The 10,766-nt window shown below is 40.5% G+C and overlaps 1 protein-coding gene across 2 annotated transcripts in view; it reads right to left on the bottom strand.

Annotated features, from left to right (window-relative positions):
* LOC131671979 (protein rhomboid) overlaps window positions 1-8,936 on the bottom strand; it is a 186,451-nt gene extending 177,515 nt beyond the window's left edge. For both annotated transcript variants that reach the window (XM_058948847.1, XM_058948846.1), the window contains exons 1-4: window positions 8,104-8,936; window positions 2,273-2,553; window positions 1,995-2,018; window positions 1,720-1,884 (exon numbers count right to left, since the gene is read on the bottom strand). In XM_058948847.1, the coding sequence (XP_058804830.1) occupies window positions 1,720-1,884; window positions 1,995-2,018; window positions 2,273-2,440 (357 nt within the window). In that variant the 5' untranslated portion in view covers window positions 2,441-2,553; window positions 8,104-8,936. The remainder of the gene's footprint in view (window positions 1-1,719; window positions 1,885-1,994; window positions 2,019-2,272; window positions 2,554-8,103) is intronic.
* Between the last annotated feature and the right edge of the window lie 1,830 nt (window positions 8,937-10,766).

Consider the following 10,766-nt stretch of genomic DNA (forward strand, 5'->3'; position numbering starts at 1 on the left):
GTGAAAAATATGCCAAGGAAGATGATTTCACGAGAATGTAGATATATTTTTCAACCTTGAAACTAAGCTATTTTTCACAGTAAAACACGACCAGAATAATGAAGTAGAAGTGACATTGATCTAATAATCCAGATAATCTCATCAAACGCAGCGTGGCGAGAACGAAAGAGCCCATCATTCCGCTCAAATTGACTGAATTACGGAAATCGCATTTCTCATTACCCGCACAGAACTTTTTACAGCTCGATGAGCTTTCTTTTTCTATGCCGCTTCCCGAACCACAAAATCATATGCTGTGAGCTCACGAATTTTCATCACGTGACAAAAAGAAAAAAATATGCCGTACGACAATTTTCCGCCATTCAACGACAAACCTTTCCACTAGAAAAGGACCAACATACATACACAAAAGAAATAAAAGTACAGTGAGTTCTGAAACTTGTCAGAGCGCGAGTGTAAGGAACGAACAAAAGAGCGCTTGGTCCTCGTCGGGGGACTCGAGATCGGCAATTTATTTCCGTGTAGATATTTATCTGGCAGAGTTTTTCGGACGCCCGCGCTCTTTCACAGTATTGTTAGTCCGAATTCCACGACATGGCTGCGCGCTGGAGCACTTTTCCAGCGCAGCAAATAAGACAGACAATACAGGAGTTCGCGATGGGAAAGTGACTCAAATGAGGTAGACGGAAAGACGTATCGTAAGCCCTTCGGTTTTGTCGGATTTCAATCTCTCTTGTTTTCCGCCGGCAGTCGAAGCTTGTCGGAATCTTTTCTCATGGCTTGTAATCCCATATAAGAATTTCGCTCTACATGAAAGAACTTGGGATAATTGTGTTATTCTTAGTTGGAGCGCATTTGTGAAGTAATACGCGCTCACAAAATCAGAAAACTTGATCAATTATCTGATATTGATAATTATCTGGCGTTTTTTTTTTCTTCTAAAAATAGTAATTTATTCTGCTCGTTAATTGGGATGTTTAGACACTATTGAGTTTGACTTTGCAATAGCGCAACGTCTATATAAATAATTTGTTCTATGGAAACACTGTGAAACGCAACCGACAGAGAGCCGGGATACAAGAAAGATTTGTGCAGATATGAGAGATCGTTGAAAAAATTAATCTTTTATCGTACCCTTTTTTCCAGTTTTAATCTGTTGATGTAAAAATTTGAACAAGTTAAGTGATACGAAAGCATTAATTAGATGAGCAATAAAACTTGAAAAAATCATTAACTACTTTATAAATTCGTCGGCTACTTTGAAAGTATGAAAAAATGTGTATTTCACGCAACTTCTATTCACGAAAAAAATGTTAAAAAATGGTAGTTTTAAGACTGAATAGAACTTGAAGATCATAGACCAAGTATAATCGATTTTACACAGTAAAAGTAAGTCAACTGCATTTATTTTCTTGAAAGGCTTCACTTACTGGCGCCCTATCTTTTAGCTTCACGTTCACACAAGGGTCGAGGGTTTCTTTTATACCGCTGTGCATGAATGGTTGCATCATACGCAGGCGCCCGACGCTTGATCAACACACACTGACCTATACTATTTCTAACCTATGAAAGAGGACTGAGTAAAGTTTGCCGAGAAAACGTTGACCCCTAGTAAAGATTTTCGTATAAGATGAGTGCACGCGTATGAGACATCTTTGCAATAAATAGCATTACTTGTCTTTTGATAAATTTTGAAAATCATCCGGATCGGCTACTCACCACATTAACGAAGTCCTGAAATGTGACGGCATCGATGCGAATCTCCTTAGCTCTGAGTAGGAGAATTTCCCTCTTGTTCTCCGGAATCTCCGCCTGCCATTCGGGACTGCTCAGTGCTACTAAGAAGTCCTGAACCGGGATCTCCCCAAAACCCTCTGGATCAAACTAAAATTGACAAATATCTTCCGTAAATGTCCTTGATAGTTCGAGTCGAACTTTATTCTACGGTATTCATCTTGATCTTCTGTCAATACGAAACATATGGGATAGCTCACCTTATCAAATAGCAATCTCCATCTCTGAAAGAACGGAAACATATTCTCTTTCAATAGACGATTGACATTGAATACTAACGTTGGCATGGAATAAAAAGATGTATGTGTGATAATGCTATCGTGTCTGTGAATAAACGAGTGTATAGCTATCGTCAGCGAGAGATTTACCTTCGATAAGCTGAAAGCCATCGGGGTAAACCTTTCCGAATGAAGGCGGACGTGCATGTATAGAATATTAATCAAAGCCGCCTAAGTAGCTGCTCAAGCGATAAACTTACGTCGTTAAGAAGTTCCCGACGATACTCGGACTCGTCGATATCCGAGGTGAGATCTGTGTGATCGGTAACGTAGCCATCGCACTGACCGCTGTTGGCTTCGCTGTTGGCGTATTCCTCCTCAATGGCACCGGTGATGGTCCGTATCGATGCGATACTTGCCAACAGCATTATATGTTTCTCCCTATCAAGGCATGTCGTCACCGACGAAAGTTCCCTTCTTCTTCTTCTTCTTCTTCTTCTGCTTGTCTACTCGCAATCATCTGCGATGGCCACTCTTTTCTCTGTTAAAACAGCATCAATCAGACAAATTATTGATGATACCCAGGAATTTCATTTTCTTTCTCGCACATCATGAGCCTCGCTAGCAGCTATCAGCTTACTTTTTACTCTTCTCTTTTGGAGCGAGTGTATACATGCAAGATGCATTATTTACTAATTTGATTGATTAATGCTGGTCGCGTTCGTCAGATTTTCAGGCTGATTATATTTATCTCTTTCTCATTTCATCGAACGTCAGATCAGATTTTTTTGAGAGTAACGAAATGGTTAATTATGCTAAATACTTTGATAGTTGCGAGCTTCAGTGGTCTTAATATTGTTTCTACGATAAAATGACAAATTCAGTGATGGAGTCGTGCATGTACTTTTGCCCCACAGATCTGGATATAATAATTTACATTTTCCTGTTAAGTATACTATTTTAGAAAACATTGTCTATGATTTTTCTAGTTTTCATAATTTATAAAGTAAAATTAATCATTATTAATATGATGATCATGTTTTAGAAAAACGACTACTAAATCATTTTAACCATACATCTATTCATTTGTCGTCAATAATACAGAAACATTCACACGTGCGGAAGCTTCGCAAATAATTCAATAACATGGAAACAATGAATGAAATAAAATAGACAACATTAATATAAAATTGATGTCAACGTAGCTCCTATTTTTTTATGCACTTGTGCTTAGAAACATCAAAAGATTGCTTTTTCTTCGACGAACTTGTATTCAAGCAGCTTCAAAGGTATTTCTCGCCTGGCAAAAAATCTTCAACACTTCTCTATGAACAATACCCAGAGAAGACAATCGCAGTTCGCTCGCTCGTCGTCAACGTCGGTGGGAAAGTCATTTGAAAAAAGGCCGAGAGAACAGCAGCCTCGCAAGCTCGAGTGGCTGCTAAAAGGAGAGTCGCGTGCAGCTCTCGTCCGGATCAACGTACGTTCAAGAAAACATTCACAAAGAACTCGCAGTACCCGCTCGTATGCATTTACATATACCTACAGTGCGTATATGTATAGTATATCACACGAAGAGCATTTCTAGGCGTGCTTTGATAAGCTCAGTCGATTCGCTGTTGTGCAGATTACATATATGCAACGAGCTATTATTTTTCTACATTTGTGATACGTGTGTGTGGGCGTGTCTATCTTATTTTTGGCGTTGATCTTAATCATTTTAACTGCATTTTAACAGTTATGCGATCAAATCCTCAATTACTCCATTGCTACACCTGGCATTGTTAAATGGTCGATTAATTTAATTGAAAAAGGCAACGCGTACGTGATGACATCTTTATAATTTCTCTGCACTAGACTAGAAAGAAAATATGATCTTTTTAACTTTTTACTCATATTAGTGCGTGCTTCGTACGCTCATCTTTTTCGTCTTTTTTTTCATTTATTTTAATGCACAAATACAGATCAAATCTTTTATTGGCGTAATTGGAACTTCGAAAAATCAATATACATGGAATATTCCTTTGAAATGAAATATAGCTGACTATATAATTTATTATTATTACTTATAATAATTCCACAAATGAGTCCAACATTATGGTTAATATAATATTTTTATTTTATATGTTTGATATTAATTATTATAATTATATTATTTTATATAAACTTATTTAAAATAAATTCAAAAAATATTTTAAATTATCAAAATTATATTTTTTAAATAAATGACGATAAATTTATTTACCATTTTTGATCCATCAACGTCAATAAATTATTCAATAAATTTAATAAAAAGCATTAATAGATAATAGCAGTTACGTTGATACCAATGATATAAAAATGTTATCAATAAAGTTTTATGCTTTTATTATTTTTTTTTAGCTGTGAAAATCTGTGTTAAAAATTATCAAAAAGTTTCATAAAGACGATAAAAAATGTAATACAAGTTTTAAAAACATTAGTTTTCAATAATTATTGAATTATTATCATCGTATCCTTCACGATGTAAATAATAGACTTCGGTAGATATTTACTGTTTATCAAAAAGTTTCCTAATATTTTACATAACTGAATAGAGTTGAAATCACTTTAGAATATTTTATCGTGATGATCAACCAATTTAGATCTTTTATTTATTCGAAGTTAAACTTTCTCTGGAGCAAAAATCAAATAATTTCTCTATCAAGGTATTAATTTGTTTTTATTTTGAGGTTAGTATGATTAAATCAATCAATTCATATTAAATTCATGCCACCTATATTCATATACACTTTTCGAACGCTAAATCGTCTACGAAAATTCGTAGTAATTTTTCATTAACATAGACAATACATACATACTGTCAAATGACAGATGATAATGTGACTCTCTTCAAAACTTATACAAATGTCTAAAGGTCAATATTCCGCTGTAAAAAAATACAACAGAATATCTTATGAGGTTTTTGCAAGTTACAAAGCTTGATTTACTATACGAGTTTGAAATTGACCGAAAAACCTTCTAATAGCTCTTTCCTTTCAGATTTTAAATAAAAAATTTAAGAAATAAACTTTTTTGTAAATCAGTTGAAACATGTAGTTTTAGGACTGTATCAATCTTTTATCTTTAATTTTTGATATTGCATTAACTGTTTTAATTTTAGGTCGATAAACTAATATTTTCGAAATAAAAATTACTCCATCAATAATGTTAATTACGTTAAAATACACTACAAAATGTTACTCAACCGCAAAGAAACTGTTGAATACAAAATGTGTTCACTTGCTACCAAAATCGATCGTTATATCACCAGGCAATTTCCGCTACCCCAACCCTGTGCGAGTTCGAATTAATCGAAAGGGCAAGTTAAAAAAGCAACAGCAGCCTTGCGGCATAAAGGCCTTCCGCGCGCGCGCGCGCGTGTGTGTGAGCTTATCACGGGGGTCCTGCCACGCTACATTTTCGTGTGTGTACAGCTACATGTACATATTGAACGAGGCAACTGAGAAAAAAAAGTTACGTAAACTTATCTGCAGTTGTTGGACATTGACGAAGAACGCGAATAGAGAAAAGTAAGTATGCCCTTGAAAAGCATCGCAGAGCAAACAACCTTGTCTATGTCTTTGTGTGTACATGTGTAAACAGAGACGCCTAGAGCAGTAGCCGGCAGTTGCTATGGTGACGTATCATCCCTTGCGCTCGCGCACAAGAGAAAACTGAAGAGAGAAAGAGAGAGAGAGAGAGAGAGAGAGAGTCGACCGAAAATCAAAGTTATAGTATAGCTAGTGCACCGACGTCGACAACGATGGCTTTTCAGGGTTGACGACCTCCGGCCTCGAGATTATGCTATCTTCTTTACAGGAAGAGGTACTACTTTTCTGCTTTCCCTTATATACGAGAAAAAGAGAGAGAGAGAGAGAGAGAGAGAGAGAGAGAGAGAGAGAGAGAGAGAGAGAGATAAAGAAAGAGAAAGATGGCTAAGAAGCTCAGCTGTGTTTGCTAACTCGACGCAGACTCATGCGCGGCTCGTGTAATTATTTATTTGCGTTATGCCTGTCTCGTTTAGGGTAGCGATTGCCAGTCAGATGAGAAAGTATGATGTATCAAAAATGAACGATGAAGCTAAACAGAAATTACTATTTGTGAATGGTTATTTACTTTCATCAAATGAAAAAAGATTAGAGTTCAACTAAAAGTTCGAGGACAGTACAAAAAAATGTAATGAACTACCCTCGTCGAGGAAGCTTTCAGAGTGTCGAAGTGCGAAATGATTTTCCGATAACTCGTCCGACAAGCATATTCTACAGCAGCTATAAATCGATCAGTTGGTGCCCAACATCAAAAGACTTGGAATGACAGCATAGCGAAGCCAAAGATCAATAATCAGGTGAAAATAACTTATCGAGCTAAGCCTGCGCGTCTGCTGTTGCCGAGGCTATCAACCGCTGACATCCATGTGTATGTCTATCGACCAGACGTCTGCGGTATTTCGATTCGCAGCTGAGCCACGCGCACCACGTGCAACCCCGTACACGTGGCTCTCCTCCTATACCGCCGCTACTTTCCATTTGCAGTTATATCGTCTTTCGCCGCTATATCCATCCTACGAAATTTAACAGTTGCGTGATGATGTTTTGCTGTCTCGCCAGGAAGCTTGCGGTGGCAAGCTAGAAAGCCCCTCGCTCACTACAAAACGAAATGTAGTTGTGAGTTATCGCTGTTAGCCAGCTCACTCCCGGTTAATTGATGTGGCTGGGGCAATGTGAATTTTTATTACCGACAAAAATGGTATTCATGTTGTTTTTCGTGGATAATTTTCACGCGGTAACGTTGATTTTTACATAAACTCGTTGAGATTTGATAAAGATTTTATATCCGTGGCAATCAATCGAAAACGTCCAATAATTTTAATAAAAGATCAGTAACTTTTCTTACTATATCAAACACGCAAGTTGTCAATTAAATACATCGAAGTACTTTGATAAAACAGTGAACAGTGAACGAAAGATTTGCGCGTTATGTCGGACCAGAGCTCAAGTGAAATTTAGAAAATTCGCAGCATCAACCGAGTAGCAACGAATTGGCCTAAGAGTTCAATGTAACAAAATACAGTATACGATCCTCGAGTTAACAATAAACTGCAGCAAAATAGTCTAAGATCAAAACATTCATTTGACAACTTGAATTTGGAAAAAAAGCAAGCGTGACGGGATATGACCCCGATTTTCACGATATATTCCCTGAGAGCGAGAGTCTATATATGTATAAAACATACGCTCAATATATACAAGCAGAGAGGCAGGTTTTGCCGCAGTCACGCGAACTACCCGCACACAACACCTTTGCGAGTACGTTTGTGACTTTTTAATGCAGCCAGCCAGCCAGTCAGGCGCCTCGCTCGCGCGGATTTATGCAAAACGCAAGCGTCACCCTGTCTCCAAGTTTATAAGCTCGATTATTTTCAGAAACTATAAGTGTACGTGTGTTACGTGTGCATGCTTCCGAAATTCGCGCGATTGACTATTTCTAAGGCTGCAAAATGCTATTGGATTTGGCTTTCTCTCTCTCTGTCGCTTCGAAGGCTGTTCTTGTAATTGGAATCTCAATGTTTATATCCGATTAATTTGGCGTTTCGAGCGCTTGGGATCGACATCATGATTTGATCGATTAGGGTTTACTGTTCGTGATAAATGTTCAGTAACAATTTTTCATACGTGAAAACGCTTGGTTCAGGTGAAACTTCATTGACCTTTTTTTAATTTATCGTTTAACCAGGCACCAGCTTCATATTGGTGTTTAGGAATAACTGTGATGATTCTTGTGAATGTACGCGGTGAACGCGAAATGTGTTGGGGTATGTCGCGCGAAGCGATAACTCATTATTGAGTTTTCATGATCATTTCAGTGACCTATCTTTGTATTCCTTTCAGTATAAGTAATTCGCAAAAAGAACATAATTAATTGCTATAAGGGTCGCATGTCCCTTGCGATGAAAAAGCCCTAATCCCCCAGAAAATTTAATGACGAGAAGCACGAGCCTTTCTTTCACTTTTTAAACGCATAAGGACGTCAGGTAGCCAAGGCGCCCCTACGGTCCCTTGGCCACACGTACCGCCTCGCTTCCGTATATCCGTGCTCAACGCACACGTGCACGCTGCCACTGCTACTGCGGCGATGGCGGTGGTTGTATGGGATGAACGGGCACGCGCAAGAGATAGAGTCAGCAACAGCAGCAGCAGCAGCAGCAGCAGCAGCAGCAGCAGCAGCAGCAGCAGTAGCAACAGCAACCCTCGACGCTCACGCTCGCCATCTTCTTCCTGCGCAAGTCGGCAGGCGCCACTGATTTGTCGACCGCATCGTTATTTGTTGCACGAAAGAACACTCGACACGGACGAATAGAGGCTTTGTTGACGGACGGTTATTGCACTTGTTTCACTCGCACATGCACAATGTTGCAGTTATATCGATTGTCGCTTAACTATAGAAGCTTTTCGCCGGAAGCACATTGTTGGCTATAAACGTGGACGTATTGCATTAAAAGCCAGCGCTCTATGTACATAATTGCATAGCGCAGGCTTTTCGGAACTTCGCAACGGGCTGTGGCTGCAAAGCTATAATCAACAGCATGAACAACTAGTGATGCCAACGAGCAGTAAACTGTAGCAGTTTGGACAATAATGCACATTGATTATTCGCACGGGCTTATGTCACTTGGTCGTGGACGAAGTTCTAGGTACTTAAGCTCGCAGAGAGACTGGGCTGGCACTTGTCAACTAGGACGCGTGGACAATATAACGCACTGCGCATCGGAGTTGCCGGCGGAAAGGAAAATTGACGCGCGGGGGAATCGATCGCACGCGCTATCGTGGCGGCGAGCCTCGAGAGAGACCACGTGGAAATCGTGGTCGGACGGACGGAATGCGGCGACGGCGTCGAGTGTGTGCACGCGGCAAAGCTGGCGTCACGCGACTGAGAGAGAGCCAGAGTTTTGCCAGCCACCCTGCCACCCTGCCACCCTGTCACCCTCCAGCTTATACCACCCCCTTACGTAGCCAGTGCGCTGGCTGGCCGACTGGGCTCCCCACGCGCGCCCACAGCCAAAGCCCTCGCTTCGCCGCTGCTCTGTACTTGCACGTACGTATGGATAGCGAGGCGGCCAAGGGAAATTCACGGCGCTCTCTCCTTCTTTGCCTTCACTTCTCGCTCTTGTGGACCTCGTGGCCTCGCGTTTGCTTGATAAACGACCTGTCTATGGTCAACAGCTTTTGAATATTTTTAGATTTTCGACACCGCTCAGTAGAGTCGTTACTTCAACTTTCAAGCCAGAGTATAAGAAAGAGTACGAGCAAACCAAAGAGTCGCGGCAGCAGTTGAATTAATGTATCTTGTATGCAACAACGTTAACGCTCGCCCGATCGCTTACTCGTACTACTTACAGCGTTCGCAGCACTACGACTTTAGCAGACAAAACTTTCGACATAAATCCAGCCAGCATTTTCCAAAGCTCGGCCAAATCCACTTTCACACGCATGGGATCGATGCCACAACTCACGACACATGTGCTCTCACGAGAGTGTTGCGCCTCATCCTCTCTCTCTCTCTCTTCTCTCCCTAAGTGAATTTTCACGGGTTTCCCGTCCCCACGAGCTGCATTTACGTCTGCTGAAAGGGACTTGATTCGCTGATTTGGCACTGCGTGCCTTTAATGTTTTCTGCCTCGTTCTCCCCTCTTTCCTTCGGGAAACTTACGTAACATTTGAGCGTGCAGCTTGAAGACTTTGCGTGAGACGATGAATAGGGCTTGCGTGTCGATGAGGCTACCAAGATGCGTATCTCTTTAGACCTGGATTTCCAGAGCAGCTTTTTTATGGTTTCGCTATTGAGACGTCTCTTTCACGAAATACCAGACCAACTATTGTCTTTCATATTTTCACTGATCTTTTCGTGAAAAGGCTAATCAGTATGATAATGAAGCTAACTTATAAACTATAGACGCTGATTAACAGGCTATCGTCGTAAAAGCTTGAAACATCGAGAAAAAGCAAAACAATGAAGAAGAAAGATGGGTAAACTTCGGTATCCGTATGCAAGCGTGGACTCATAGTAAACGCTCGATAGCCCATAATTTCCCGGATAATCCCGTGGAAAACGTATCCCGAAACGTATCGTTGCGACAAAAGACCGTAACAATGGCACCCACGCGTCTCTTTTTCTCTTTCTCGCTACGTGAATATGTGACTAAACATCTCTCTCGCTAGTGCAGTCATAGCACAACTCCGCAGTCAGTTACGAATACGTCTCCCTTCTCAACTGCAAGGGGCTGGCTCTCTTTTCGAGCTCACGCAGCAGCAGCAGCGGCGGCGTACATTACATATATGTATAATTGAGATTCCAAATCGACCCCCGTTTCTCAAACCCCCTCGATTTTTTCTCTTTCTACTTTGGCTTTTGCGTGTGCGAGCTATTTTAATTGTCTTTTAATTGCCTTTTCTCGAAGTCACGTCTCGCTCATCGCGTTCTCAAACAAAAGTGGATCAAGCAGTTGGAAAAGGTACGTGTAGTACAGATCCAATTGACTTATTGGCAACTCCCGTCGGCTTTAAGTGCGCGTGAGCGTTCATTCGGCTTTTGCAATTTTCGATGTATCGGTGAAACTTACGACGGCGCTTTTGCTGCGCGACTAGAAGGGAAGGCATACAGGAGCGAGATAACACGTCCCCACAGCCTCGCGTGGAAACTGGAGCAACGCGTTCGAAACTTGTTCCTTTGTCAGTT

This window comes from Phymastichus coffea, unplaced genomic scaffold (assembly GCF_024137745.1).
Source record: "Phymastichus coffea isolate CEN01 unplaced genomic scaffold, Cenicafe_Pcof_1.1 PCOF00140, whole genome shotgun sequence".
In the NCBI taxonomy this organism is placed as follows: domain Eukaryota; kingdom Metazoa; phylum Arthropoda; class Insecta; order Hymenoptera; family Eulophidae; genus Phymastichus; species Phymastichus coffea.